The following is a 26,118-nucleotide window of genomic DNA, read 5'->3' as shown; positions in this document are numbered from 1 at the left end:
AGTTTGTCAAAGGTTGTCAAGTGATTGGAATTAAATGTCTATGGCTAATGTTATAGGATAACCTTAAAGCGACTAGGTCTATTGGCTAAGTTGTTCTCCCCTGTTCTCCATTTCAACCTGCAGCAGAGACTGAGTTCAAACCATGACAACACTATCTAAAACCAAGGTTGACTGTCAACACTAGTGCAACTCCCGGAAGACTGAACGGCATGGCCAGTGTGTGGAACTCCTTAAAATTCATCTTCTCTTTTTATAAAGTTAATCTTATATAAAACGTTTTATTCTTGCATACTGCACGATTAATTTGTCCTCTCCCTTTCTATTAGGATTCAAATGTGCAGTATTGTCAATTCAATTATTGATTAAATCCATTGTCTATGATTTTGAGATAAAACGTTCTATTCTTGCATAATTTTGCAAGTATTTTCCCCTATACCTTCCTATTGTGAGAATGAAATAAATGCATTGTTGTCAATTAAATCGCTTAATTGCCATTGTTGTATAATGTATTGTGAAAGGGCTGCCTTAGAAGCCATATGTGAAAGGGCTGCCTTAGAAGCCATTATGTTTTCCTAATGATCCGTAATGTTCTCATTGGTGTATTGCTCAAAGCTTTGGGACGCTGTTGCATAGCCTACCTTGAGCCTGCGTCTCTGATGACTGACGGTTGCGCCGCCAATGAAACCAGGTGAGGCAGAGCAACTGACCAATCACAGCTCAGAGGCGGGGCTCGCCCAGATCTACCGTCTAAATTACGTCATGTGAGAACAGCTGTTTTTGTGTGGCTAATTCTAAAATGTAGACAGAAATAGCGATATAGTGCTCCATCTCTCGGGACGTAGAAATAATATTTTGTCACGATGTGGCCAGAAGGCTCAAGTCTCCGTGCTGTGTCCCGTCCGCAGCTGCTGCTGCTGGTCTCCTCTCTGTGCTCAGTGGGAGGTGAGTAGCGGTGTCTCTGGGAGGTTCAGATCAGACTGATGCGGAGGAGCTGAAACACTCAGATGCTGCAGTTTCTCTAGCAGACGTCGTGCCGCTAGCCGGTGTGTTTTATTCAGAAATTTGATTTAAATAAAACCTTAATTGTACGATACAATAGGCTAGGCTAGATTATTAATCACTCTACCTTTTTGGACGCTTCAACAATTTTGTTTAGCCTAGGAGCCTGCTAGCTTTTCTACCAGTGCCATGGTGCTCACAAAGCCAATACCATTATTATTTCCTTTTTTGATTTTTTGAATTAATTGCCCGTGTTAAGATATGCTGCATACCCCAGCATTATTACACTCAACATATTATGTCTGTTGTGAACATATTATGTTTGTTTTGACTACATTGAGCAAATGGTATTTTAGCTGTAGCCTAAATCACGTTAAAATGACAAATGATCTTCAAGGTAAACGCATCATTCCGTTTGTGGGAAGCTCAACTGATGAGGCTCATACCTCTGTGCTGGTTATGGGTTCATACCTCTGTGTGCTGGTTATGGGTTCATACCTCTGTGTGCTGGTTATGAGGCTCATCCTCTGTGTGCTGGTTATGGGTTCATACCTCTGTGTGCTGGTTATGGGTTCATACCTCTGTGTGCTGGTTATGAGGCTCATCCTCTGTGTGCTGGTTATGGGTTCATACCTCTGTGTGCTGGTTATGGGTTCATACCTCTGTGTGCTGGTTATGGGTTCATACCTCTGTGTGCTGGTTATGGGTTCATACCTCTGTGTGCTGGTTATTATGGGGTTCATGTAGACGCGGTACGCTGGAAAGAAAATGAGTAGTTTGAACGCAGATCAGTGTCGGGCCTCCTCTACTATCTCTCTGCCCTTTCCTTTTGCTCACACAAACGTAACATTTCATCAGACACATTTATTTGATATCTGACATAACATTAAGGCTATCCGATGAAATGATCTATCGGAGATCCAGCTCAGACCAGAGCACACTAAACCTGTTTTAGGCTACTGTTGTAGTACCCCGTTGTGAACCCCATCTGAACTCTCTATGCGGTGATACCAGACAGGAGATACCTACAGTAGGCTTATAGCCTTTGTATATGATTTGACCGACATCTTTAGACGCTGTAGCCTAATGCTGTATTTGGACGCTAGCCAACGCAGTGGACTAATCAACCCACACATGGAGGCACTGAATGCATCTGAGTTTTGGAAAACCAGTAAACTGTAGAACTACTTTCTTTTTCAGGAGAAGTTATCAAAAATCACACGAGTGATTTTGTTGTGCTCGCCCTAGATAGAATATCAGACAGACAAAAGATAACTTGAGTGTACATGTGAAGTGTAATCCAGCCCTCAGTTGAGATGCTTTCCCTGGTCAGAACCTCTCTCTAGTCTGAGCAGAGGCCCTGAGACTCAAAACAGGGATTATAGGCCCGAGTTATTCTAGTCTATATTGCATTTGTTTAATGGAAAATATACGTTTTAGAGCAGAACATATTTTCATCTAATAGAATCAACATACAGTATAACTGATTTTAGATGAACATGGTTCATTTACATGGCTGGAGGGAGGATGGTACAGTAGGCTACAGTTGATACAATAATGTAAGTATATGTAATAAAGGGGAAACACTTGAATATATCACATCATATTTAGATTTAGCACAGTCTGTTGGAGCTCTGAAACTGTCCAAGTTATGGGAAGTAGAATATGGAATATTTCAACTTAAATTACAAATATTCTGGCAAAGTAACAATATTCAGCCATAGTACACTTTTCATAGCCTCCTCCCATAGAGGCGTGGCCACACCTGGTTCCAGATGTCTCTAGAAAAGGAATTACAATGAGCACATGTCACTAAGCAACCATTACAATGAGCACATGTCACTAAGCAACGCACATGAATTCATAACATCATCATCCTAACTAAAGAGACGTGTTTTGAGTGGTTGATGTTGCTTTCTACCTTGAACAGAATGAAGGAGCAGGTTTTCATGTGAACACTTGAAACATATAAACAATGACAAACAGTAGACCTGATGAAAATGATAGCTAAAAATTAAAGAGGCATTTATTACTATTCTTAAAAAAAAAAAAAAAAAAAAAAAAAAAAAAAATTCATTTTATTTAATGCATAACAGGAAACATTTAGATTCAGTTGTATTAGCCTCTCTGACAGGTTCAGCAGAGGAAAAAGCCCTGTCCTGCCCATGGTGATAGTTTAGTCTTTAGTAGACCAGAGCCAGTCCCCCATGGTGATAGTTTAGTCTTTAGTAGACCAGAGCCAGTCTCCCATGGTGATAGTTTAGTCTTTAGTAGACCAGAGCCAGTCCCCATGGTGGTAGTTTAGTCTTTAGTAGACCAGAGCCAGTCCCCATGGTGATAGTTTAGTCTTTAGTAGACCAGAGCCAGTCCCCATGGTGATAGTTTAGTCTTTAGTAGACCAGCCTGTCCCCCATGGTGATAGTTTAGTCTTTAGTAGACCAGAGCCAGTCCCCATGGTGATAGTTTAGTCTTTAGTAGACCAGCCTGTCTCCCATGGTAATAGTTTAGTCTTTAGTAGACCAGCCTGTCTCCCATGGTGATAGTTTAGTCTTTAGTAGACCAGCCTGTCTCCCATGGTGATAGTTTAGTCTTTAGTAGACCAGCCTGTCTCCCATGGTGATAGTTTAGTCTTTAGTAGACCAGCCAGTCTCCCATGGTGGTAGTTTAGTCTTTAGTAGACCAGCCAGTCCCCCATGGTGATAGTTTAGTCTTTAGTAGACCAGCCTGTCTCCCATGGTGATAGTTTAGTCTTTAGTAGACCAGCCAGTCTCCCATGGTAGTTTAGTCTTTAGTAGACCAGCCAGTCTCCCATGGTGGTAGTTTAGTCTTTAGTAGACCAGAGCCAGTCTCCCATGGTGATAGTTTAGTCTTCAGTAGAGCCCTGATGCAGGACTGGTAATAAGCCTGAACAACTACACGTAGACTGCAGCCAATGTCTCCACGCATGAAATCAAAACAATTTTGATCATTATTTTTGAACAGTGGACATACTTGATATCCTATACCCATTGTGAACACATCCAATATTCACTGGATCGCAGACTAACTTTCCTCTTATTCCATTTCCTAGATTGCCTTTTTGTGACTGATTATTTCACCCGAACGCCTCGTAAGCTGAATGCTTTCCGCTCCTTCGCCAGCGTGGAGCTGTTCCACTTCAACGTGCCTGACGACACAGTGATGGCCGTCTGGAATCTCATCACATTTAAGGAGCAAGGGGGAACATTTGGAGACACCTGCCCTGACCGCAATGTGACTGTGTAAGTGTGCAACCATATGTGTCTAACCCTAACCCTTACCCTAACCCATATGAAACACATGTCCAGTGATGAATGTTAGGGGATTAAACTCCAGAAAGTGTCCAGGTGTGCTTGCTTACTGGTGTTCATAAAAAGATGGATGCTCAGTGACACGCATCTGGCCCACTGTGGCGGCATGAGATCAAAAATCTGCTTCAACTGGGAACCGCAGACGAAAAATCTAAAAATATGGTTCAACTCTGAACAGCATGAGACATCTTCAAAATGTCCGCTTCTCCCTGCTGCTCCAGCAGCCTGCGCAGGAGGCAGAGCTGAGACGATGAACCAGCATTAAGGAGGGACTGCGTTGTATTGAGGAGAAAGAGGAGAACAAAAGTATACATTTTGCAAAGCCATATTTTTCTATTATGACCAAGTGGTGGGAAAAGTATCTAAAAGATTGCTTACTTGAGTAAAATGTAAGATGCCACAAGAGAAAATGACAGTAGATGTGACATTCACCAATTAGAATACTAGAATACTGCCCAAGTTAAAGGCTTCAAGTACCTGATATTACAATGTACTTAAAGCTCAAAGAGAACTTTTTTATGGTTCAATATTCACCTTTACTTGCTATTAGTTCATGAATTGGCCTTAGCAAGATCCCAAAAATTGTTTTCATGACATGAGATTGCGTGAGACCCTGTGAATTTATTATTTTAGTATTTCGGTGTACTTGCTAGTACACTGGCAGGAAATCTTGTGGTGGAAGCGGAAGTGATGCGTTTTGCGTGTCACAATATCAGGAAGACAACAAACACTTCACCCCGTGAATTTATCTACATCCACATAAAAGAAAGAAGACCGGTATTTACCTGCATTGAAGCCATCCTTCCAGAAAGTCCATTGAAGTAGCTACAATCTTCCAGTCCAGTCTGCTACACGCACGTTTGTTATCATATTTTTTCCCATCATCACAGAGAGTGAGTGGGGGATTGTGGGAAGTGTGGTTCTTAAAACACAGTGCCAATTTTATAACGACCAGAGAGGCTGCCAAAGTGCCAAGATATATCATGTAGCTTTAAGTATCAAACGTAAGACCCATAATATATATCTACAAATGGAAATTAGAGCCCATCTTCTAACTTAATGCATTGTGTTTTATCTGTCAAGCTGCAGGCAATGAAAGAGTCTGTTTTATGCGTGATCAACAGTATCAAATGCAGCAGCTCAGTGATATGTTTTTTGGATCCATGGTTGCTAAAATGTAATTTCCTGTAGGACCAATGAGGTTTCTGTGCTGCGATCCATCAAGGATAACATGGTGATTCTCTGGTTCAGTTTATCGCTGCACATGTGAGAGAGAGTTTTGTCCTTGTGTTTCATTCTGCTCCAGCTACTTCAGATCCGGGGCGCCTCCAGTGATCAACCCTCTCCAGACGCGCTTCCCCCGCGACACCGCCGTCCCCGGCTCCTTCACCATCACGCTGACCTGGACTCTTCCCAACCGGACCACGGGCGTGTTCAACGTGACCAGCCCGCTCCCTGGGGACTGGTTCCTGGCAGCACATCTGCCCAAGGATGAGGGGAAGATCTCCGTCAAGGTGAGACAGGATACGTTATTCTGCACATATTTTATTTTTGGAGGAGTGTTTGCGGTGGATTATGAGGGACTTGAAGGTGATCAATAAGATAATTTCAAAGGTAGACTGAACTATATATTTATACTTTATTTATACGGGGAAAATCTTGAGACACAAGTCATGAAATAATTTGGCGACATGAAGGGCTGAAGAGAGGGGCGTATAGTCAAACGACTCAGTCATTCATTCATTCAAGTCAAAAGTCCTGCTGAAGAACTGAAAGAATAGCCTCAACATTCATTTTGAAGATGTCACAAGAGAGAAACCATCATGATAACTTTTAATGAGTGTTTATCCCCTCAGTTCATCTATAGGACTTTAGAGGGGCTTAGTACTGAGGTTTCTTGAGTCAAAACAGAGCTGGGAAAAGCTGCTTTCATTGTGTTCCCACCTAGAGATAGTCTATTCAAATTGGATGCCGTCTCATTGGGTAAATTCAAAAATGCAATAGATTTATATGAAGCTGAACAGAGGCTGCATCAGGGACACATAACCAGCCCAGGGTCATTATCTGCTAAACTGGGACATGTTTATTTACCAGACACTCCTGCAGACGCTACTCCTCCTCCCCTGCACTTCTGGGACGGAGAGCAGATTAATGTTAGAAGTCTCCCTACAGGAGAACCGTTCTTAGTGTTTGAGAACCACCCTCTAGGGGCACAGTAACTGAAAGCAGTTTTTCAAGCTCGGTTCTGACTTGAGAGACCCCAAGAACCAACCAATCCAGAGATCTTGTTGACAAGAACACCATGTAATAAGGGATGTCAGATAATTAGGAGGCTTTTGTAAGCTTGCTTTACAAACATACAGGACTAGATGCTGCATTCCAGTAGCCAGGGCCGGCCAACCTACTGCCTGATCGAGATTACAACGATGTGTTCTAAAATTAGCACTAGTAATAAAACAAAGTGCTGGATAATAAACAGTGTCAAGCTGTTTCAAGGTGGTCGAGGCAGCGTGCATATAAATAATGTTGTCACAGTCATTTACTTACAAGAAATTAGACTAAACTAAAAGCTTCCTGTCATCACGTGAATAATATAATTTATTTCTATAAAAGAACCCACGTTTCACCCATAACCTTTAACATACAGTAGCTCATTAAAGGGGTAGTTGAGAATTTTGGACAAAGAGCCTCATTTATGACTTTATGACCCATAATGTTGTTGATTGATGGAGAACATTTTCAGCTGATTCCATGCCGCCTCTCGTTGCGGCTTTCACGGCATGCTAATGCTAACCCAAACCCATGCTAGCACATTCGAACTGAATTATAACAGCCTATCCTAAATCCTCTAAGCTTAAACAACGCTTACATCAACACCACAACAAAGGAGAACAGCTGGGTCACAACCTTACTGTAGTGTGTTGGAAAGCGGACGTGTCCGGAGGCGTTGTTTGGCTCAAAGGAGTGAAGAGGCACATGACTGATGGTCGCTCGGTTTGATGCAGGGTGTAGCGCGCCTGCACTCCCGTTGAAACAGTGATGGTACAGTAGACTGTTGGCGAACGTTGATATTCGCAAAGATTCAGAGTTCAATTTCAGAGCTGTTCTGCATAGCTTACAGCAAACTGAAATGGTTCAGAGTTTAAAAGTTGCAAATGTCTCATTCAAACCTGCTCTCTGTCAGAAGTTAATCGTTTCAAGAGTTTGCAGAAATTCTTAAGACCCTGGTGTCGACGAAAAAAAACGAGAGATTTGTCCCATCCCCGACACAGGGAACTGAGGTGTGTCCTGTTTGCATGGACAGCAATAATTGGTCACTCACACAGAGTGAGGGGTCTGTGGGCTGTCACCCCCACTCCCTTCGGCCATAAAAGGGGAGCTGAGATTCTCTTAAGAGCCTGGAATCATCAAATATCCCTGTTATGGTTTCAACATTATATTACATTTCTCCAACATGCATACTCAACTGATTCATAACTTAAGCTTCAGATTGATACCAAACAGCGCTAGGTTGACTTAGCAGCATAGAACCAGTCATTTACAAAACCCAATAACATCTGACTACATGCATGTACATCTGAGTACAATACGATGCATCAATGCCCATACTTTATTCCTAGGGTTTATTCTCATGGTGGTAGCATCACATAGTTGGGCGGAAGTAATTGAACTTTATTAATCACAAAATGAGAGAGAACGTGAATATTCCTTTGTGTCATAGTGTGAACAATCTGCTGGGCCATGTGAGGAATCTCGGTCAGGACTCGTTTCCTTGCTCGGAGGAAGGGAGGAGGACCATGCTGAGGAGAGGAAGAGTTCATGATTCCCCCAAAATATCATTTCAAGGGACCAGTCCTTTGGCTAGAGAGGGTTCTGTCAGGTTTACTGTGGGTTTGACAGGAAACAGTCCAAATGAACCACGTTTCTCAACATCAAAATTATGGTACAAAAATTCTAATGAGCCCCCAGACTGTCCTCATAACTGATTTGATTTGGGTGCACTGTGGAGTGTTTCAATGAGATTTCTTAGAATGCCACTTCGGTTCAATTGCGCTAGCATTAGCATGCCTTGAATGCCGAAATGAGAGACAGCATGGAATCAGCTGAAAATGTTCTCCATCAATCAACAACATTATGGGTAAGCCGTAAATGAGGCTCTATGTCCAAAATTCTGAACTACCCCTTTAACATTAATTTTGAATTTGTTTTTGCTTTATGTAAAGGCAGTTCAGAGTACCTGTCATGCACTCAGAACTTTGTCAAGTTTAGTCTGTCCTGTCTAGATACACACATGGCTGCAATTACATATATATATATATATGTATATGTTTTTTGTATGTCTTTGCTTTAAGAGTTGATGCCATTGTATAATTGGTCTATGCTGACTGCTATCCTTCCCTCTCCCAGGGTCTGTATGAGGAGTGCCAGTACCTGTTCCAGCCCCAGCTCATCGTCCAGAGGATTGTTGGGCTGTCAGTGCTCTACCCCGGGTTTTTCATTGACCAGATGATTCCCATCCACAACAGATCTGTGCTTTACAAGTGAGTCACCTTTACTTTCCCATCACTACAGTACATGAAACAACTCACTCCCTTTTGTAAAAAAGTTGAACTCCCTGCTTACATAAACAAAAAAGGTTTTGTGGGTGGAAAAACTATTCTGACTTCAAAGAGGGGTTGAGAACAGGAACTCCTTCAAGTGCCATTTACACACAAATATCCATATTGAAGAGTCCAGCTCATCCCACTGCGTGTTTCCAGATGTCCCTGGGTCAATGACATACAAGGTGTTTCATGTCATTCAGGACAATACAGTGCCCCTTCGAAAAAAGTAATTTTTTTGCCCATTATTCATAATCACATCACAATCATGACAAAAAAATGACAGTTTATTTTGAATACTACATTTTAAAAAAAAATAAAGTTACAATAAAGATAAGATACAAAAAAAAAATCACTGAATATACAGAAGGACATCATCATGATATCATTGACCCCCCTATTCATTCATCATCATGATATCATTGACCCCCCTATTCATTCAAACCTTTATTTAAATTGGAAAGGACACTGAGGTCCATGCACCTCATTTACAGCATCACCGAGTGAACAATGCACACATCAAATAAACATCACATCACACATCAAATAAAACAATTACAACTCCAATTAAAGCTGCTTCGCAGCGATGAGGCGGGGCCAGGCAATTTCCGACAAGTTTAGGAGCAATAAGCGAGCGAATAGGAGGACAACAAGAAAGTTGACATTCCAATGTTAATTTTGTACATTCATATCGTATCGTAAAACATTTGTAAAACATTTTGATGCATTGTAAGCTCGATTTTGATAATTCAACAATCTGGTCAATGAGTTTGTGAATTACAGTCTGAACATCCAGTGGAGCAAGTTGTGTGGTGTTAATTGATTGAAAAATGTGGGATGAGATATGTTTATTAATTTTTACAGGTTTTGTCTGCTTTTCTTCATAATTGACCATTAACTTCAGCAGCTGTGTACTCAGTCAGTTGCCAATCAATCGATTTAGTCATTGTAATCCTCGGCGGGGGCTGGGTAGGGTTGCCAACAGCGATGTCTCCGGAGCTTGCGTTGGATTGTGGGTAATGTAGTTTTCTCTGTATGTAGTGTTGGTTTCAGAGGACAGAATTAAACATATTTTTAAAAATTCAATTTTTGAGATAAAATTCTGAAATAAATCACACTACATCTTGGATATGTGGCCAATGTTGTCACTTTTTATGAGGATGATCAGACATTGATTTGGCGAGAATTAATAGGAACTGTATACAGAACTGTTTACAGTAAAACCTTTTGATGTGCTGTGGGCTCAATTGTTCATATTTCAATAATCTGTGAGGATCGTTTGGTACGGACCGTCTGAAGATACAGTATATCAATTTTGGTGTCAATTGAACAAAAGATGTGGGAGGAGATAGGTTTGATAGGTTTTACAGTTTATGAAAAAATCAGAGTGATGGACTTCAAAATTCCTGCAAGGTCAGAGTGTATGAAAGTTTTGTCTCACTTGGTACTACATTCATGTGGTTGTTTTACAGTGATGGCACCTATGGCTGATTTGTTATGATTTTTTTAAGTTTTAAACTTTAGACTGTTGCTGTAGCGCCACCTTCAGCTTTATTGACCTACAATGCAGATTGAGGACTTTGGGTATAGTACTGGAGCTATGTGCAAATGTTGGTGATTTTTTGTCTACAGGAAGTTAGACTTCAGTGGAAGATGGAGAATAATAATAATAAGTAAAACATTTTGATGCATTGTAAGCTCAATTTTGATAATTCAATAATCTGGTCAATGAGTTTGTGAATGACAGTTTGAAGATCCGGTGTAGCAACTTTAGTGTTAATTGATTGAAAAATGTGGGTTACAGGTTTTGTTAGCTTTTTTTTCATAATTGAACATTAACTTCAGCAGCTGTGTACTCAGTCAGTTGCCAATCAATCGATTTAGTCATTGTAATCCTCGGCGGGGGTTGGGTAGGGTTGCCAACAGCGATGTCTCCGATTCGTGGAGCTTGCGTTGGATTGTGGGTAACGTAGTTTTCTCTGTATGAAGTGTTGGTTTCAGAGGACAGAATTAAACATATTTTAAAAAATTCAATTTTTGAGATAAAATTCTGAAAAAAATCATACTACATCTTGGATATGTGGCCAATGTTGTCACTTTTTATGAGGATGATCAGACATTGATTTGGCGAGAATTAATAGGAACTGTATACAAAACTGTTAACAGTGAAACTCTTTGATGTGCTGTGGGCTCAATTTTTTATATTTCAAAAATCTGTGAGGATCCTTTGGTAAGGACAGTCTGTAGATACAGTATATTCATTTTGGTGTCAATTGAACAAAAAATGTGGGAGGAGATATGTTTGATAGGTTTTACAGTTTATGAAGAAATCAGAGTGATGGACTTCAAAATTCCTGCAAGGTCAAAGTGTATGAAGGTTTTGTCTCACTTGGGACTACATTCACGTGGTGGTTTTACAGTGATAGCACCTATGGCTGATTTGTTATGATTTTTTTAAGTTTTAAACTTTAGACTGTTGCTGTAGCGCCACCTTCAGGTTTATTGACCTACAATGCAGGTTGAGGACTTTGGATATAGTACTGGAGCTATGTGCACATTTTGGTGATTTTTTGTCCATGGGAAGTTAGACTTCAGTGGAAGATGGAGAATAATAATAATTATAATAATAATAATAATAATAATAATATAGGCAAATACAATAGGGTTCCGGCAGCTACGCTGCCTGGCCCCTAATCACCAAAGACAGAGATCATGTTTTTAAACTCTGTGATTGAAGGGAGAACCTCTATCTTCAACCGAGTCTGAATGTCATTCCAAAGACTTTGGAGCAGCGTACGAGAACGCTGTCCTGCCCAGCTCTGTGTTAGCTCTACGAGGGACCTTAAAAACAAGCCAGCTACTGGAACGAGTCTGATAGGAAGGAACGTTCCAGTCCAGCAGGGCGGCAGTATAAGGGGGTAGTCTACCGATAACCGCCTTAAAGATATACAGATACCAGTGATGGTCACGCCGAGCTGCTAGGGATGACCAACCAACTTTACTGTACAGAATACAATGATGTGTATCATACTTGTCTTCTGTAATGAATCTAAGTGCAGAGTGGTTCACAGAGTCCACAGGTTTCTATGTAGAGGCTGCAGCGTGCCGATAAATTACGTCACCATAATCAAGAACAGATAAAAATATTGATTCAATAACCCTTTTTCTACAGAATCGAGGGAAGTTAGATTGATTTCTATACAGAAAGCCGACCTTCTGGCGCAGCTTAGAGGCAAGATTCTCAACATGGTATTTAAAAGATAATTTTTCCTCATCTCAAGCCCCCCCTTGTTTCTTGGCTCTTGTTTCCTCACTTCTGCTTCGCTGCTAAGATGGCAGCAGCTTGTGTTGCTCTCTAGCTAGCAAGCCAAACATTTTAAATAACTGCAGGTATCAGCCTACAATCTCGAAGTTGCAAGTGGTGTCTGAAATATATATGCCTATTCTACAAATTCCTGGAGTAATTCTATTGTTTTGAGTGACAGAAAACATGGGAACACCAGCAGACAGGCTGAGAAGTGCAAACATCCCTGCTGGCTGGTCAAGAGACTGATCTGAGCTGGATATACTGAACATCCACCAAGACAGGGAAGAGGAATGCTTGGAAATGTTGAAGAAAGCCCTCAGTGGCATACAAAGTCTGACAGAACAACAAGAGAAAATTGTCACAAACACCATAGGGGAAGCAAAGCTTGTGCTTGAAAATACCAGAAAGCTAAAGAATGCAACAAGAGATGACCACAAGAAGGTGTACATGAAGAAAGATACTCACCCACCATCCGCAAGGAGTGGAAAAGACTGTGTGATTATGCACGATCTGAAAGAGAAGCTAACCCTAACCCTAACCCTCTCGAAAATGTAGGGGTACGATCTACTGTCTGTCCAAACCCCCAGTTGCTCTCTGTAAAGCACATTGTGTAAAGCGTGAACTACTGCGCTATGCAAATACAGTTTGATTTGAAGCTCTTCTGTACAATGACAGTCTTTCTCTTTGTCCTCTGGCAGAGTGTTCGTCCCCAGTCACGTCTCCAAGGTGAAGGTGCAGCTGGTCAACTGCAGCACCAGGAGTAAGAGCAGTGACAGCTGCCCCGTGGTGCTGAAGCTGAGGGCGAGGGCGCCCCCCGTGCACAACTCCAGCGCCCTGGACTGTCGGGAGTGGAGCCCCTGTGAGCTGGACACCCCTCTGCCCGTCTGGGAGCAGTGGTACTACATCCTGGTGGAGAGATACGTCAGCAACGCTAACGTCTTCTTCCGCATCGGGGTGCAGGTGAAAGGTGAGTGAACGTCAACAACAACTATTTTTTTTATAGTTGTATGAAGCGAACACTCCAAGCAGACTGCCCTGAACAGACTGCCTCAGACTGCCCTGAACAGACTGCCCTGAACAGACTGCCTCAGACTGCCCTGAACAGACTGCCTCAGACTGCCCTGAACAGACTGCCCTGAACAGACTGCCTCAGACTGCCCTGAACAGACTGCCCTGAACAGACTGCCTCAGACTGCCCTGAACAGACTGCCTCAGTGTCTTTGGTGTCTCCCACTAGTCTGTGATCAGTCTGTGATTGGGTGAGAGGCGTTGGCATCTTGAAGCCTATCAGCCTATCGGAGGCCAGCTGGACTAGATCTCAACCAGCTTTGTGCACCTAAACTGAACCGTTTGTCCGTCCTTCTTTACAAAGCTGCTCAAGCTCAGTCAAGGCTGAGCCCCCACTCACTGAGATTCCCAGAGAACCCTAACCCTTACCTTCTCATCCTAACCCTTACCCTAACCCTCACCCTCACCCTAACCCTAACCCTAACCCTAACCCTAACCCTAACCCTAACCCTTACCCTCTCATCCTAACCCTAACCCTAACCCTCACCCTCACCCTAACCCTTACCTTCTCATCCTAACCCTAACCCTAACCCTAACCCTAACCCTTACCTTCTCACCCTAACCCTAACCCTAACCCTAACCCTAACCCTAACCCTAACCCTTACCTTCTCACCCTAACCCTAACCCTAACCCTAACCCTAACCCTAACCCTTACCTTCTCATCCTAACCCTAACCCTAACCCTACCCTAACCCTAACCCTAACCCTTACCTTCTCACCCTAACCCTAACCCTAACCCTTACCTTCTCACCCTAACCCTAACCCTAACCCTAACCCTTACCTTCTCATCCTAACCCTAACCCTAACCCTAACCCTAACCCTAACCCTAACCCTTACCTTCTCACCCTAACCCTAACCCTAACCCTAACCCTAACCCTAACCCTAACCCTAACCCTAACCCTTACCTTCTCACCCTAACCCTAACCCTAACCCTAACCCTTACCTTCTCATCCTAACCCTAACCCTAACCCTTACCTTCTCATCCTAACCCTAACCCTAACCCTTACCTTCTCATCCTAACCCTTACCCTAACCCTCACCCTCACCCTCACCCTAACCCTAACCCTAACCCTTACCTTCTCATCCTAACCCTAACCCTAACCCTAACCCTAACCCTAACCCTTACCTTCTCACCCTAACCCTAACCCTAACCCTAACCCTAACCCTAACCCTAACCCTAACCCTTACCTTCTCATCCTAACCCTAACCCTTACCCTCTCATCCTAACCCTAACCCTTACCTTCTCATCCTAACCCTAACCCTAACCCTTACCTTCTCATCCTTACCCTAACCCTAACCCTTACCTTCTCATCCTAACCCTAACCCTTACCTTCTCATCCTAACCCTAACCCTAACCCTTACCTTCTCATCCTTACCCTAACCCTAACCCTAACCCTAACCCTAACCCTTACCCTCTCATCCTAACCCTAACCCTTACCTTCTCATCCTAACCCTAACCCTAACCCTTACCTTCTCATCCTTACCCTAACCCTTACCTTCTCATCCCCTTTGTTCTCTCGCCTTCCGTTTGCCCCCCTCCATCTAAAACAACAAGTAGTTACTCTGCTGTTACACTCCTGCCATCAAACTTTTCAGGCCTGGGGAAGCAGGGTCAGAGAAAACAAACAGGAGACAGCTGCATCACTGTATAACCCTAACCCTAACCCTGCATCACTGCATAACCCTAACCCTAACCCTGCATCACTGTATAACCCTAACCCTAACCCTGCATCACTGCATAACCCTAACCCTAACCCTGCATCACTGTATAACCCTAACCCTAACCCTGCATCACTGTATAACCCTAACCCTAACCCTAACCCTGCATCACTGTATAACCCTAACCCTAACCCTGCATCCCTGTATAACCCTAACCCTAACCCTAACCCTGCATCACTGTATAACCCTAACCCTAACCCTGCATCACTGTATAACCCTAACCCTAACCCTGCATCACTGTATAACACACAGGATTCAAAATGTAGATTTCCTATGACAATGTCTTGAACAGAGAATACACTTGTTTGAATGTTTATTAGACACTTTTACCTTCCATCTAAAACAACTAGTCATCATACCACTCTGCTGTTACACTCCTAGCCTCCATCTAAAACAACTAGTCATCATACCACTCTGCTGTTACACTCTACCCTCCTCTCCCTAAACGAGTCCCGTTCTTCTTCTGTGGTACCAGACTGCTCCAGGCCCAGCGTGTCCAGGGGCTCCTCCAGCGTGTCCCGGGGCTCCTCCAGCAGCGCGTCTCTGAACATGCCTCAGTCCTTTGGTGCTGCCATGGGCTTCTCCCTGTCTGACGCCCCGGCCGCCGGCCTTCCCAGCCTCCTCTCTCACAACGCCACGCCCGTCCTGACCTCTGAGAGCAGCGCCACGCCCATCCTGACCTCTGAGAGCAGCCCCTCCTCCGACGCCGGCCGGTGCTGGCCCATCCGGCCCACGCTGCGCAACGAGCTGGACACCTTCTCTGTGCACTTCTACGTGTTCTTTGGGCCCAACATCTCCATCCCCCCGGACAGGGCGGCCGTGTTCGCCATCAACCTGCTGCCTGTCCTGGACAGCGGGGGGGTCTTAAACATGGAGCTCAAACTCAACATGGTGAGTCCACCAATCAGCAGAGCTCTGGGAAGGAGGCAGATCTATCTACAGTCCCAGGAACTAGTACTGTTTACAGGCTCCGGATGAGAGACTGAGCCCAAGTCAGGTGTATCCCTGTGTGATCAGGTTTATCAGGTTTATCAGCAGGGAACACCAATACCAATTTAACTCAACACATGCTTTTTTAAGGCAGGGAATGCAGATTGCAGCTGAGAAAGATCCTGCTTAGCCAATGCGATGGTTCATATAAATTATGTCAAATTAGTCATTAATTCATATTCAAGTATAGTGTTAAACCACTCTTTTACTCTAGTGATCAACCACTCTTTTACTCTAGTGTTAAACCACTCTTTTACTCTAGTGTTAAACCACTCTTTTACTCTAGTGTTAAACCACTCTTTACTCTAGTGTTAAACCACTCTTTTACTCTAGTGTTCAACCACTCTTTACTCTAGTGTTAAACCACTCTTTTACTCTAGTGTTAAACAGAAAAGGGGACCTTGTTAGAATGGAAGTGGCCACCAGGTGCCACTGACTAGATGTGTACTGCATACAGCACTGTACTGTATCTAACTGATGAAATATAGATACATATAATAACCTTTATACATATTAATAACATAAATATATGCTTGTCCCCCCACAGTCTTCAGTTAAAGGAGAGAACATTACCGTGTTCGGCTGCCTTAACCACAGAATGCCAGTGTCCCTAAACGACAATACCTCCGTACAATGTGAATCTGGTAAGTGGGGATTGTGGCTCACTCTGTTTGGTACACTGTGTTCCGCGTGTTTCTTGATAAGAGCACGGTAGTGGTTATCCACCCCGACTCCACGCTGACTTCCTGTTAGCGTGAATTTCGGGGGGACGTCTACGGTGGCCCGGAGGTGCAAAACACAACATTTCAGAAAACACAATATGTCAGATATTACGGGAAGGGTAGGAACAACACTTCTGGTTTGTGATTGGGTAGTACTGTAGATGTACTTATTGTAAGTCACTTTGGATAAAATTGTCTACTAAATTATTTAAATTGAGGGTTTCCTGTGGAGACATGAAATTAAAAGGTTTCTTTGTTTTCCACTGGTGGTCTAGATTTGTGTATTGCAAATCCTAATCCTAGTCTTTTCCTCCTGTCCTTCCTGCGTGAACAGAGTCAGGGATCGGGTTCTTCCTGTCTGTGAACACCACGTCCAACATCACCAGGCTGAGGATCCCGTACCCACAAACGGGCACCTGGTACCTCAGTCTGCAGTCTCTCTGTGCCACCAGGCATGGGTGAGTGACCCTAACCTTCTCTCTGTTACTCAAGCATGGGTGAGTGACCCTAACCTTCTCTCTGTTACTCAAGCACGGGGGAGTAAACTCTGCTGCTCCTTCAACTCAGCCAGACTCTGTCTGTTACTCAAGCATGGGTGAGTGAGCTCTGACTCTGTCTGTTACTCAAGCATGGGTGAGTGAGCTCTGACTCTGTCTGTTACTCAAGCATGGGTGAGTGAGCTCTGACTCTGTCTGTTACTCAAGCATGGGTGAGTGAGCTCTGACTCTCTCTGTTACTCAAGCAGCTAACCTCTCATCTCCAAACTACTCTGGTATTACTGATCAACCAGTCCTCCCAGTTACAGCTTCAGGCTCCAGAACAACTTTACCCACTGGTGCCACTCACCCTTTAATCTGGTCGCACCAAAACGTTCCTAGAAGATAAACTAGGGACCTGAAGTGAAAGCGTGTGTGATCCAGGGCCCAGCCATGACGCTCATCCTCAGCCTGCCGGAGTAGCGCGTGCCTAGAGCCTCCTAACAGGACAAACATGGCCTCCTTTGATGGGAAATAGCTTGGAATTTGTACTTTTTGACAATTAAATGCCATTGTTTGAAAAAATGCACTGTCTCCTCATAGACATATAGTGTGAAATTATGACCATCTTAGTTTTTTAATCCAAGCACTTTTCACCCTTTTCACACACGACTGGATTTTGACTGGTTGTTGCTGGCCATAATAGCTTGCTCCCCAGTAATAACTCCTAGCAGCTGTATTTATTGGTGCTTTAGTTTCCTTGATTTGTTGTTCACGCCTTGTTGGAATTATAAAACCCTAGCAGTTAAACCAGTAATTTTGATGACAAAACCAGCAATATATACATTTTTAATGCAATTTTATGTTTTTAATGCAATCTTATGTTTTCTAAACTTTTTAAACGGCATTGTCATTCAGATGAGCGATAATATGTGATGAAGGTTTAATTGATCTCAGAGTTTCTACTGTTCTGTGCACATCAAGGGAATCAAGCAAAACACATCTCACAGTATCTGAAACAGTGCCGTACTTTGCCCATATTGAGAAGCCTGTTTACTCAGGTGTGGGCGTGTGTGTGGTCTGTGTGCCGTGCGTGTGTGTGTGTGCGTGTGTGTGGTCTGTGTGCCGTGCGTGTGTGTGTGTGCGTGTGTGTGGTCTGTGTGCCGTGCGTGTGTGCCGTGCGTGTGTGTGTGTGCGTGTGTGTGGTCTGTGTGCCGTGCGTGTGTGTGTGTGTGGTCTGTGTGCCGTGGTTCCCAGGCTGGAGCCGTGCCTCAACGTGACGGCGGAGGTGTACCTGCGCTGCTACCTCACGCCCTGCCTGAACGACTGTGGGATGTACGGACAGTGCAAGCTGCTGCGCACCAACAACTACCTCTACGCTGCCTGCGAATGCAAAGCAGGTGACAACACGGCTCTATAACAGACAAACTGACTCACAACACGGCTCTATAACACAGACAAACTGACTCACAACACGGCTCTATAACACAGACAAACTGACTCACAACACGGCTCTATAACGCAGACAAACTGACTCACAACACGGCTCTATAACACAGACAAACTGACTCACAACACGGCTCTATAACGCAGACAAACTGACTCACAACACGGGTCTATAACGCAGACAAACTGACTCACAACACGGCTCTATAACACAGACAAACTGACTCACAACACGGCTCTATAACACAGACAAACTGACTCACAACACGGCTCTATAACACAGACAAACTGACTCACAACACGGCTCTATAACGCAGACAAACTGACTCACAACACGGGTCTATAACGCAGACAAACTGACTCACAACACGGCTCTATAACACAGACAAACTGACTCACAACACGGCTCTATAACGCAGACAAACTGACTCACAACACGGCTCTATAACACAGACAAACTGACTCACAACACGGCTCTATAACACAGACAAACTGACTCACAACACGGCTCTATAACACAGACAAACTGACTCACAACACGGCTCTATAACGCAGACAAACTGACTCACAACACGGCTCTATAACACAGACAAACTGACTCACAACACGGCTCTATAACACAGACAAACTGACTCACAACACGGCTCTATAACACAGACAAACTGACTCATATAACGCTCCTCTAAAACTTTGCTGCCGTTGTCGTTGTCGCTCTGACCACATGGTAGGGAGAAGTATTGAAGTTGAGTTGAGTGAGCATTGGTATGTCTGTCTGTATCTACAGTGTATATCCAGGTGTTAATGTGTGTGTGTTGAGTGTATCAGTGTGTATCCAGGTGTTAATGTGTGTGTGTTGAGTGTATCTACAGTGTATATCCAGGTGTTAATGTGTGTGTGTTGAGTGTATCAGTGTGTATCCAGGTGTTAATGTGTGTGTGTTGAGTGTATCTACAGTGTATATCCAGGTGTTAATGTTTGTGTGTTGAGTGTATCAGTGTGTATCCAGGTGTTAATGTGTGTGTGTTGAGTGTATCAGTGTGTATCCAGGTGTTAATGTTTGTGTGTTGAGTGTATCTACAGTGTGTATCCAGGTGTTAATGTGTGTGTTGAGTGTATCTACAGTGTATATCCAGGTGTTAATGTGTGTGTGTTGAGTGTATCAGTGTGTATCCAGGTGTTAATATGTGTGTGTTGAGTGTATCAGTGTGTATCCAGGTGTTAATGTGTGTGTGTTGAGTGTATCTACAGTGTGTATCCAGGTGTTAATGTGTGTGTGTTGAGTGTATCAGTGTGTATCCAGGTGTTAATGTGTGTGTTGAGTGTATCAGTGTGTATCCGTGTGTCCCTCTCTCAGGCTGGGACGGCTGGGGCTGCACAGACAACTCGTCCGCCTTCTCCTACGGGTTCCAGCTGCTCTCCACGCTGCTGCTGTGTCTCAGCAACCTGATGTTCCTCCCCCCGGTGGCCATCGCCCTCCGCAGCCACTACCTCCTGGAGGCCACCGTCTACATCTTCACCATGTTCTTCTCCACCGTGAGTACCTCTTCACCATGTTCTTCTCCATCGTGAGAACATCTTCACCATGTTCTTCTCCACCGTGAGTACATCTTCACCATGTTCTTCTCCATCGTGAGAACATCTTCACCATGTTCTTCTCCACCGTGAGTACATCTTCACCATGTTCTTCTCTACCGTGAGTACATCTTCACCATGTTCTTCTCCACCGTGAGAACATCTTCACCATGTTCTTCTGAGTACATCTTCACCATGTTCTTCTCCATCGTGAGTACGGCAGCAACTCACACACAGATACACACTGCGACTCAAACACAGATACACACTGTGACTCAAACACAGATACACACTGTGACTCAAACACAGATACACAGATACACACTGCGACTCAAACTCAGATACACAGATACACACTGCGACTCAAACACAGATACACAGATACACACTGTGACTCAAACACAGATACACAGATACACACTGCGACTCAAACACAGATACACAGATACACACTGTGACTCAAACACAGATACACAGATACACACTGCGACTCAAACACAGATACACAGATACACACTGTGACTCAAACACAGATACACAGATAGACCACCAGAGTCGACTTAGGAAATAACTTTATGTTTGAGAGCACCATAAAAGTGAAATAGTTAACCTTAGAAAATGTGAAATTTGAACAGTTGAAGAGCCAGCATGTAAATGAGGACATGGTGCATTCCTCTCATAATGTTCCTCTAGAGTGTCTCTATTTGTTCTATTCTGAGTGTTTCTATTTGTGTTTAATGTGCTTTATACAACGGTATAGATCCGGTCCATTGTCTCTATTGGTCAGTTTGCATTCCAGCCGTGGTGATAACCACGATATCCCCACGCCATGGTGATAACCACGATATCCCCACGCCATGGTGATAACCACGATATCCTCACGCTAACATAATAACCACGATATCCCCACGCCATGGTGATAACCACGATATCCCCACGCCATGGTGATAACCACGATATCCCCACGCCATGGTGATAACCATGATATCCCCACGCCATGGCGATAACCACGATATCCCCACGCTAACATGGAATGTTCGCACATCTTTTAATATCAATCCACCTCATATTAGTAGCCGTGGCAACGTCCAGATCAATGTTTATAAAGATGTGCTGTAGCATTGTCGTTGCTTGGCAACGTTCCCTTTTCCAGCTGAAGTATCTGCAAATGATTAACAAATAGTTCCATTAAAAATACATTTATTTAAAGTTCGTATTGTCTTTCTTTTTGAAATATTGACGGATAAATGTGGCAACCGTTGTATAAAAGCATAATGGAACTCGAAGCCGTGGGATGTCATGGATATCGCCACGGCTAGCGGGGTGTAACGGGGTCTAACCACTCCCGCTAGCCGTGGCGATATCCGTGCCATCCCACTGCTTCTCGTGCCATAATGCTTTATTATCACAGGTCATAATGCTTTATTATCACAGGTCATCATGCTTTATTATCACAGGTCATAATGCTTTATTATCACAGGTCATAATGCTTTATTATCACTGGAACTCTTGTGATTTTTTGAAGGTTAACCCATTGGGCTGAATGGTTGAAAGCAGATGGGTGTGTTGTTTTAATAGGTTGAAAGCAGATCGGTGTGTTGTTTTAATAGGTTGAAAGCAGATCGGTGTTTTCATGTCTTGCAGTTCTACCATGCGTGTGACCAGCCGGGCATTGTGGTGTTCTGCATCATGGAGTACGACGTTCTGCAGTTCTGTGACTTCCTGGGTTCCCTCATGTCAGTGTGGGTGACCGTCATCTCCATGGCCAGGCTCAAGTCTATCATCAAACAGGTGCGGCCACTCGTCACTCCTTAATTAATAATAATAATAATAACAATAATAATAATAATAATAATAACAACATAATGGCCCTGTAGTAAATCAATGTCCAAAATTCTGAACTATTATTTTAAGTACATTTACCTGAAGAGTTTCACTTTTGACACTTAAGTACATTTATGAGTTACTTTAAGATGTTTACTCAAGTAGTACTCGAGTATGTTTTTTGGATACTTTATACACCACTGGTTAATACTCTAACACTGCCTATACCAGTCTTTATTTATTGTTGTGGTAGCCTAGCCGTCTGACCCATGACCTTTAATGACCTGTCACTGCTGACCCATGACCTTTAATAAGCTGTCACTGCTGTTCCACGTGTCCCCAGGTGCTGTACCTGCTGGGAGCCATGTCTCTCTCCATGGCCCTGCAGCTGGACCGACACGGCCTGTGGAACCTGCTGGGGCCCAGCCTGTTCGCCCTGGGCATCATGGCTGTAGCCTGGGTAAGTAGGGGGAGTTAGCTGGGTAAGTAGGGGGAGTTAGCAGGGTAAGTAGGGGGAGTTAGCTGGGTAAGTAGGGGGAGTTAGCTGGGTAAGTAGGAGGAGTTAGCTGGGTAAGTAGGGGGAGTTAGGTGGGTAAGTAGGGGGAGTTAGCTGGGTAAGTAGGGGGAGTTAGGTGGGTAAGTAGAGGGAGTTAGCTGGGTAAGTAGGGGGAGTTAGCTGGGTAAGTAGGGGGAGTTAGCAGGGTAAGTAGGGGGAGTTAGCTGGGTAAGCAGGGGGAGTTAGCAGGGTAAGCAGGGGGAGTTAGCTGGGTAAGTAGGGGGAGTTAGCTGGGTAAGTAGGGGGAGTTAGCTGGGTAAGCAGGGGGAGTTAGCTGGGTAAGTAGGGGGAGTTAGCTGGGTAAGTAGGGGGAGTTAGCTGGGTAAGTAGGGGGAGTTAGCTGGGTAAGTAGGGGGAGTTAGCAGGGTAAGTAGGAGGAGTTAGCTGGGTAAGTAGGGGGAGTTAGCTGGGTAAGTAGGGGGAGTTAGCTGGGTAAGTAGGGGGAGTTAGGTGGGTAAGTAGGGGGAGTTAGCTGGGTAAGTAGGGGGAGTTAGCTGGGTAAGTAGGGGGAGTTAGCAGGGTAAGTAGGGGGAGTTAGCTGGGTAAGTAGGGGGAGTTAGCTGGGTAAGTAGGGGGAGTTAGCAGGGTAAGTAGGGGGAGTTAGCTGGGTAAGTAGGGGGAGTTAGCTGGGTAAGTAGGGGGAGTTAGCTGGGTAAGTAGGGGGGGTTAGCTGGGTAAGTAGGGGGAGTTAGCTGGGTAAGGAGGGGGAGTTAGCTGGGTAAGCAGGGGGAGTTAGCTGGGTAAGTAGGAGGAGTTAGCTGGGTAAGTAGGGGGAGTTAGCTGGGTAAGTAGGGGGAGTTAGCAGGGTAAGTAGGGGGAGTTAGCAGGGTAAGCAGGGGGAGTTAGCTGGGTAAGTAGGGGGAGTTAGCTGGGTAAGTAGGGGGAGTTAGCTGGGAAACAGGGGGAGTTAGCTGGGTAAGTAGGAGGAGTTAGCTGGGTAAGTAGGGGGAGTTAGCTGGGTAAGTAGGGGGAGTTAGCTGGGAAACAGCGGGAGTTAGCTGGGTAAGTAGGGGGAGTTAGCTGGGTAAGTAGTGGGAGTTAGCTGGGTAAGTAGGGGGAGTTAGCTGGGTAAGTAGGAGGAGTTAGCTGGGTAAGTAGGGGGAGTTAGCTGGGTAAGTAGGGGGAGTTAGCTGGGTAAGTAGGGGGAGTTAGCTGGGTAAGCAGCAGGGTAAGTAGGGGGAGTTAGCTGGGTAAGTAGGAGGAGTTAGGTGATAAGCTGATAATAAATAGGAAATAAATAGCGCACACTGGAATATTCTCGCTGCAACGTTTCGACCAAGATGGTCTTCATCAAGCAGGCAGTCAAGTGAGGGAAGTGGAGGTTATATACTGTATGTGCACTCAAACCAACATTTGCATTATTGATACAATCAACTTATTTGATTTGATATTTGAACATGAGTAACCATTCATACACATACTGTACTGTATACAGGATCAAATACTGAGAAATGTCATTTGCTATGTCAAGCTCAAATATGTGTTATACCAACACGTGAAACTTAGAGAAAGTACAAACATATATAAGAATCTACTGTATATAACAACATATACTGAAGATGGATAGACGTTAGTAATTTTGTTTGTAATATTTTTCACACTTCTGAAATATAGTATATTATGATATTTTTATTTTTCAGCATGAAATCAAGTATTCTAAAGTGAGGCTGTGTGCACTATTGAGATGGAGCCTGAAGGGTCATTAGTGAGAACAACTACCCACGCTCAAGAGCACAGGCTTGACCACTTACTACCCATGCTCAAGAGCACAGGCTTGACCACACTACCCACTACCCACGCTCAAGAGCACAGGCTTGACCACTCTACCCACGCTCAAGAGCACAGGCTTGACCACACTACCCACGCTCAAGAGCACAGGCTTGACCACACTACCCACTACCCACGCTCAAGAGCACAGGCTTGACCCCACTACCCACTACCCACGCTCAAGAGCACAGGCTTGACCACACTACCCACGCTCAAGAGCACAGGCTTGACCACTCTACCCACGCTCAAGAGCACAGGCTTGACCACACTACCCACGCTCAAGAGCACAGGCTTGACCACACTACCCACTACCCACGCTCAAGAGCACAGGCTTGACCACACTACCCACGCTCAAGAGCACAGGCTTGACCACACTCCCCACGCTCAAGAGCACAGGCTTGACCACACTACCCACGCTCAAGAGCGCAGGCTTGACCACTTACTGAATGCGCTTCTAGTGGAAAATGTCAGATTCCTCATTGAGACCATGAGGTGACATAGTAGTCTAATATGCACTGAAATATGATAACTTGAGAGATCAGTCAATGAGTTCCTCTGTGAAAAGATTGTAGACCACTGTTTGGCTCTGCTACAATATTTTCTACAACAAATATGACAAAAGACCTAAGAAATGCAGCTAGGAGGCTCCTCCCATACAGGCGAGGCCACACCTTCAAACCGTGCTGTGCTGAGATTCATTCCCCAACTGCTCAAGCAGACTGAACTTACCCTCGCAGCCTGCAGGTGGCAGTGTTTCCTATCTTAAGTTGCACACCTTGCCTTTAAACTTTTACATGCTTCTTTTTCTAATTTCCTCATAATTGAGATTGTTGTTTCTGACACAGCAACACGTTGGAATGCTTACATGTTGCGAGGACGTCTCATTGGCCAGTGTCATCCCTGTATGTCTCCTGCTCAGAGCTTTACTCTGGCTCTTTATCCGCCTGTTCCTCAGACCGTGCGCACCATCCGGCGGCGGCGATGCTACCCCCCGACCTGGAAGCGCTGGGTGTTCTACCTGTTCCCAGGGACCGTCATCGCCACCTCGGCCGTGGCCCTCTACGCCTTCGTGGAGACGCAGGACAACTACTTCTACATCCACAGCATCTGGCACATGCTGATCGCGGGCAGCGTGGGCTTCTTGCTGCCCCCCCGCGCCAAACCCGACGCCGGCGTCACGCCTCTGAAGCGCCGGGGCCGGGGATGTGGCTACCAGCTGTGCGTGAACGAGCACGAGGAGATGGGCCTGGTGGACCCGGCCATCATCTCCATCAACAGCATCTGCACCAGCTGATAGTGCACATCCCTCCCCTCACTAACTCTCCATTGCCTTGGACTGGATCACTTGGGAATTTTAACATGGAAAAAAGCCAGAGAATTTGAAACAGAGATGTAAATACCAACACGGAAGTAGACTAAACACTTGAGATTTTTATGTTATTGTAATCATTATTCTTATCTTATACTAATGTAATTATTCTCTCGATATGAAATGTGTTTTTATGAAGTGTGAGCATATGTATGACACTTTTGTTTGTGAAAACTGAACTTTTCAGGTTTGGAAGCTGAAACACTGCTGCTACTTGACGTCAACTGTAAACACTGGTCTGTGAGTTATCTACTGTACTAGGTGGTCTCTCAGAGAGACAGGGTGAGTCTGTGTTTGGACACAAAGGGCATGGCTGGCATTCATTTCTCTTTGAATATATCTTTTGCACCGAGACACAAAAATGTTCTTCTTTTT

The 26,118-nt window shown here is 44.4% G+C and overlaps 2 protein-coding genes across 2 annotated transcripts; both read left to right on the top strand.

The window, feature by feature from the left end:
- Positions 1-860: 860 nt before the first annotated feature.
- LOC311324780 (post-GPI attachment to proteins factor 6-like) lies at positions 861-8,819 on the top strand (the record flags this gene model as incomplete). Its single annotated transcript, XM_084457373.1, has 4 exons — positions 861-942; positions 4,070-4,259; positions 5,635-5,842; positions 8,736-8,819. Coding segments are annotated over 4 exons (564 nt in total), but the record flags the coding sequence as incomplete, so codon positions are not given.
- Positions 8,820-8,834: 15 nt separating this feature from the next.
- Positions 8,835-25,668, top strand: LOC311324643 (transmembrane protein 8B-like; the record flags this gene model as incomplete). The annotated part of the gene is made up of 10 exons (XM_084457161.1): positions 8,835-8,869; positions 12,935-13,203; positions 15,497-15,912; positions 16,559-16,655; positions 17,068-17,191; positions 18,467-18,609; positions 20,010-20,188; positions 21,872-22,018; positions 22,395-22,511; positions 25,330-25,668. The coding sequence occupies 10 exons, from the start codon at positions 8,835-8,837 to the stop codon at positions 25,666-25,668; spliced, it is 1,866 nt and encodes a 621-aa protein (XP_084313287.1).
- Between the last annotated feature and the right edge of the window lie 450 nt (positions 25,669-26,118).

Source organism: Borostomias antarcticus, assembly GCF_949987555.1.
Source record: "Borostomias antarcticus genome assembly, chromosome: 23".
NCBI classification, from domain to species: Eukaryota; Metazoa; Chordata; class Actinopteri; order Stomiiformes; family Stomiidae; genus Borostomias; species Borostomias antarcticus.
Note: the sequence above shows the minus strand (reverse complement) of the source record. Positions and strands in the feature narration are given on the sequence as shown.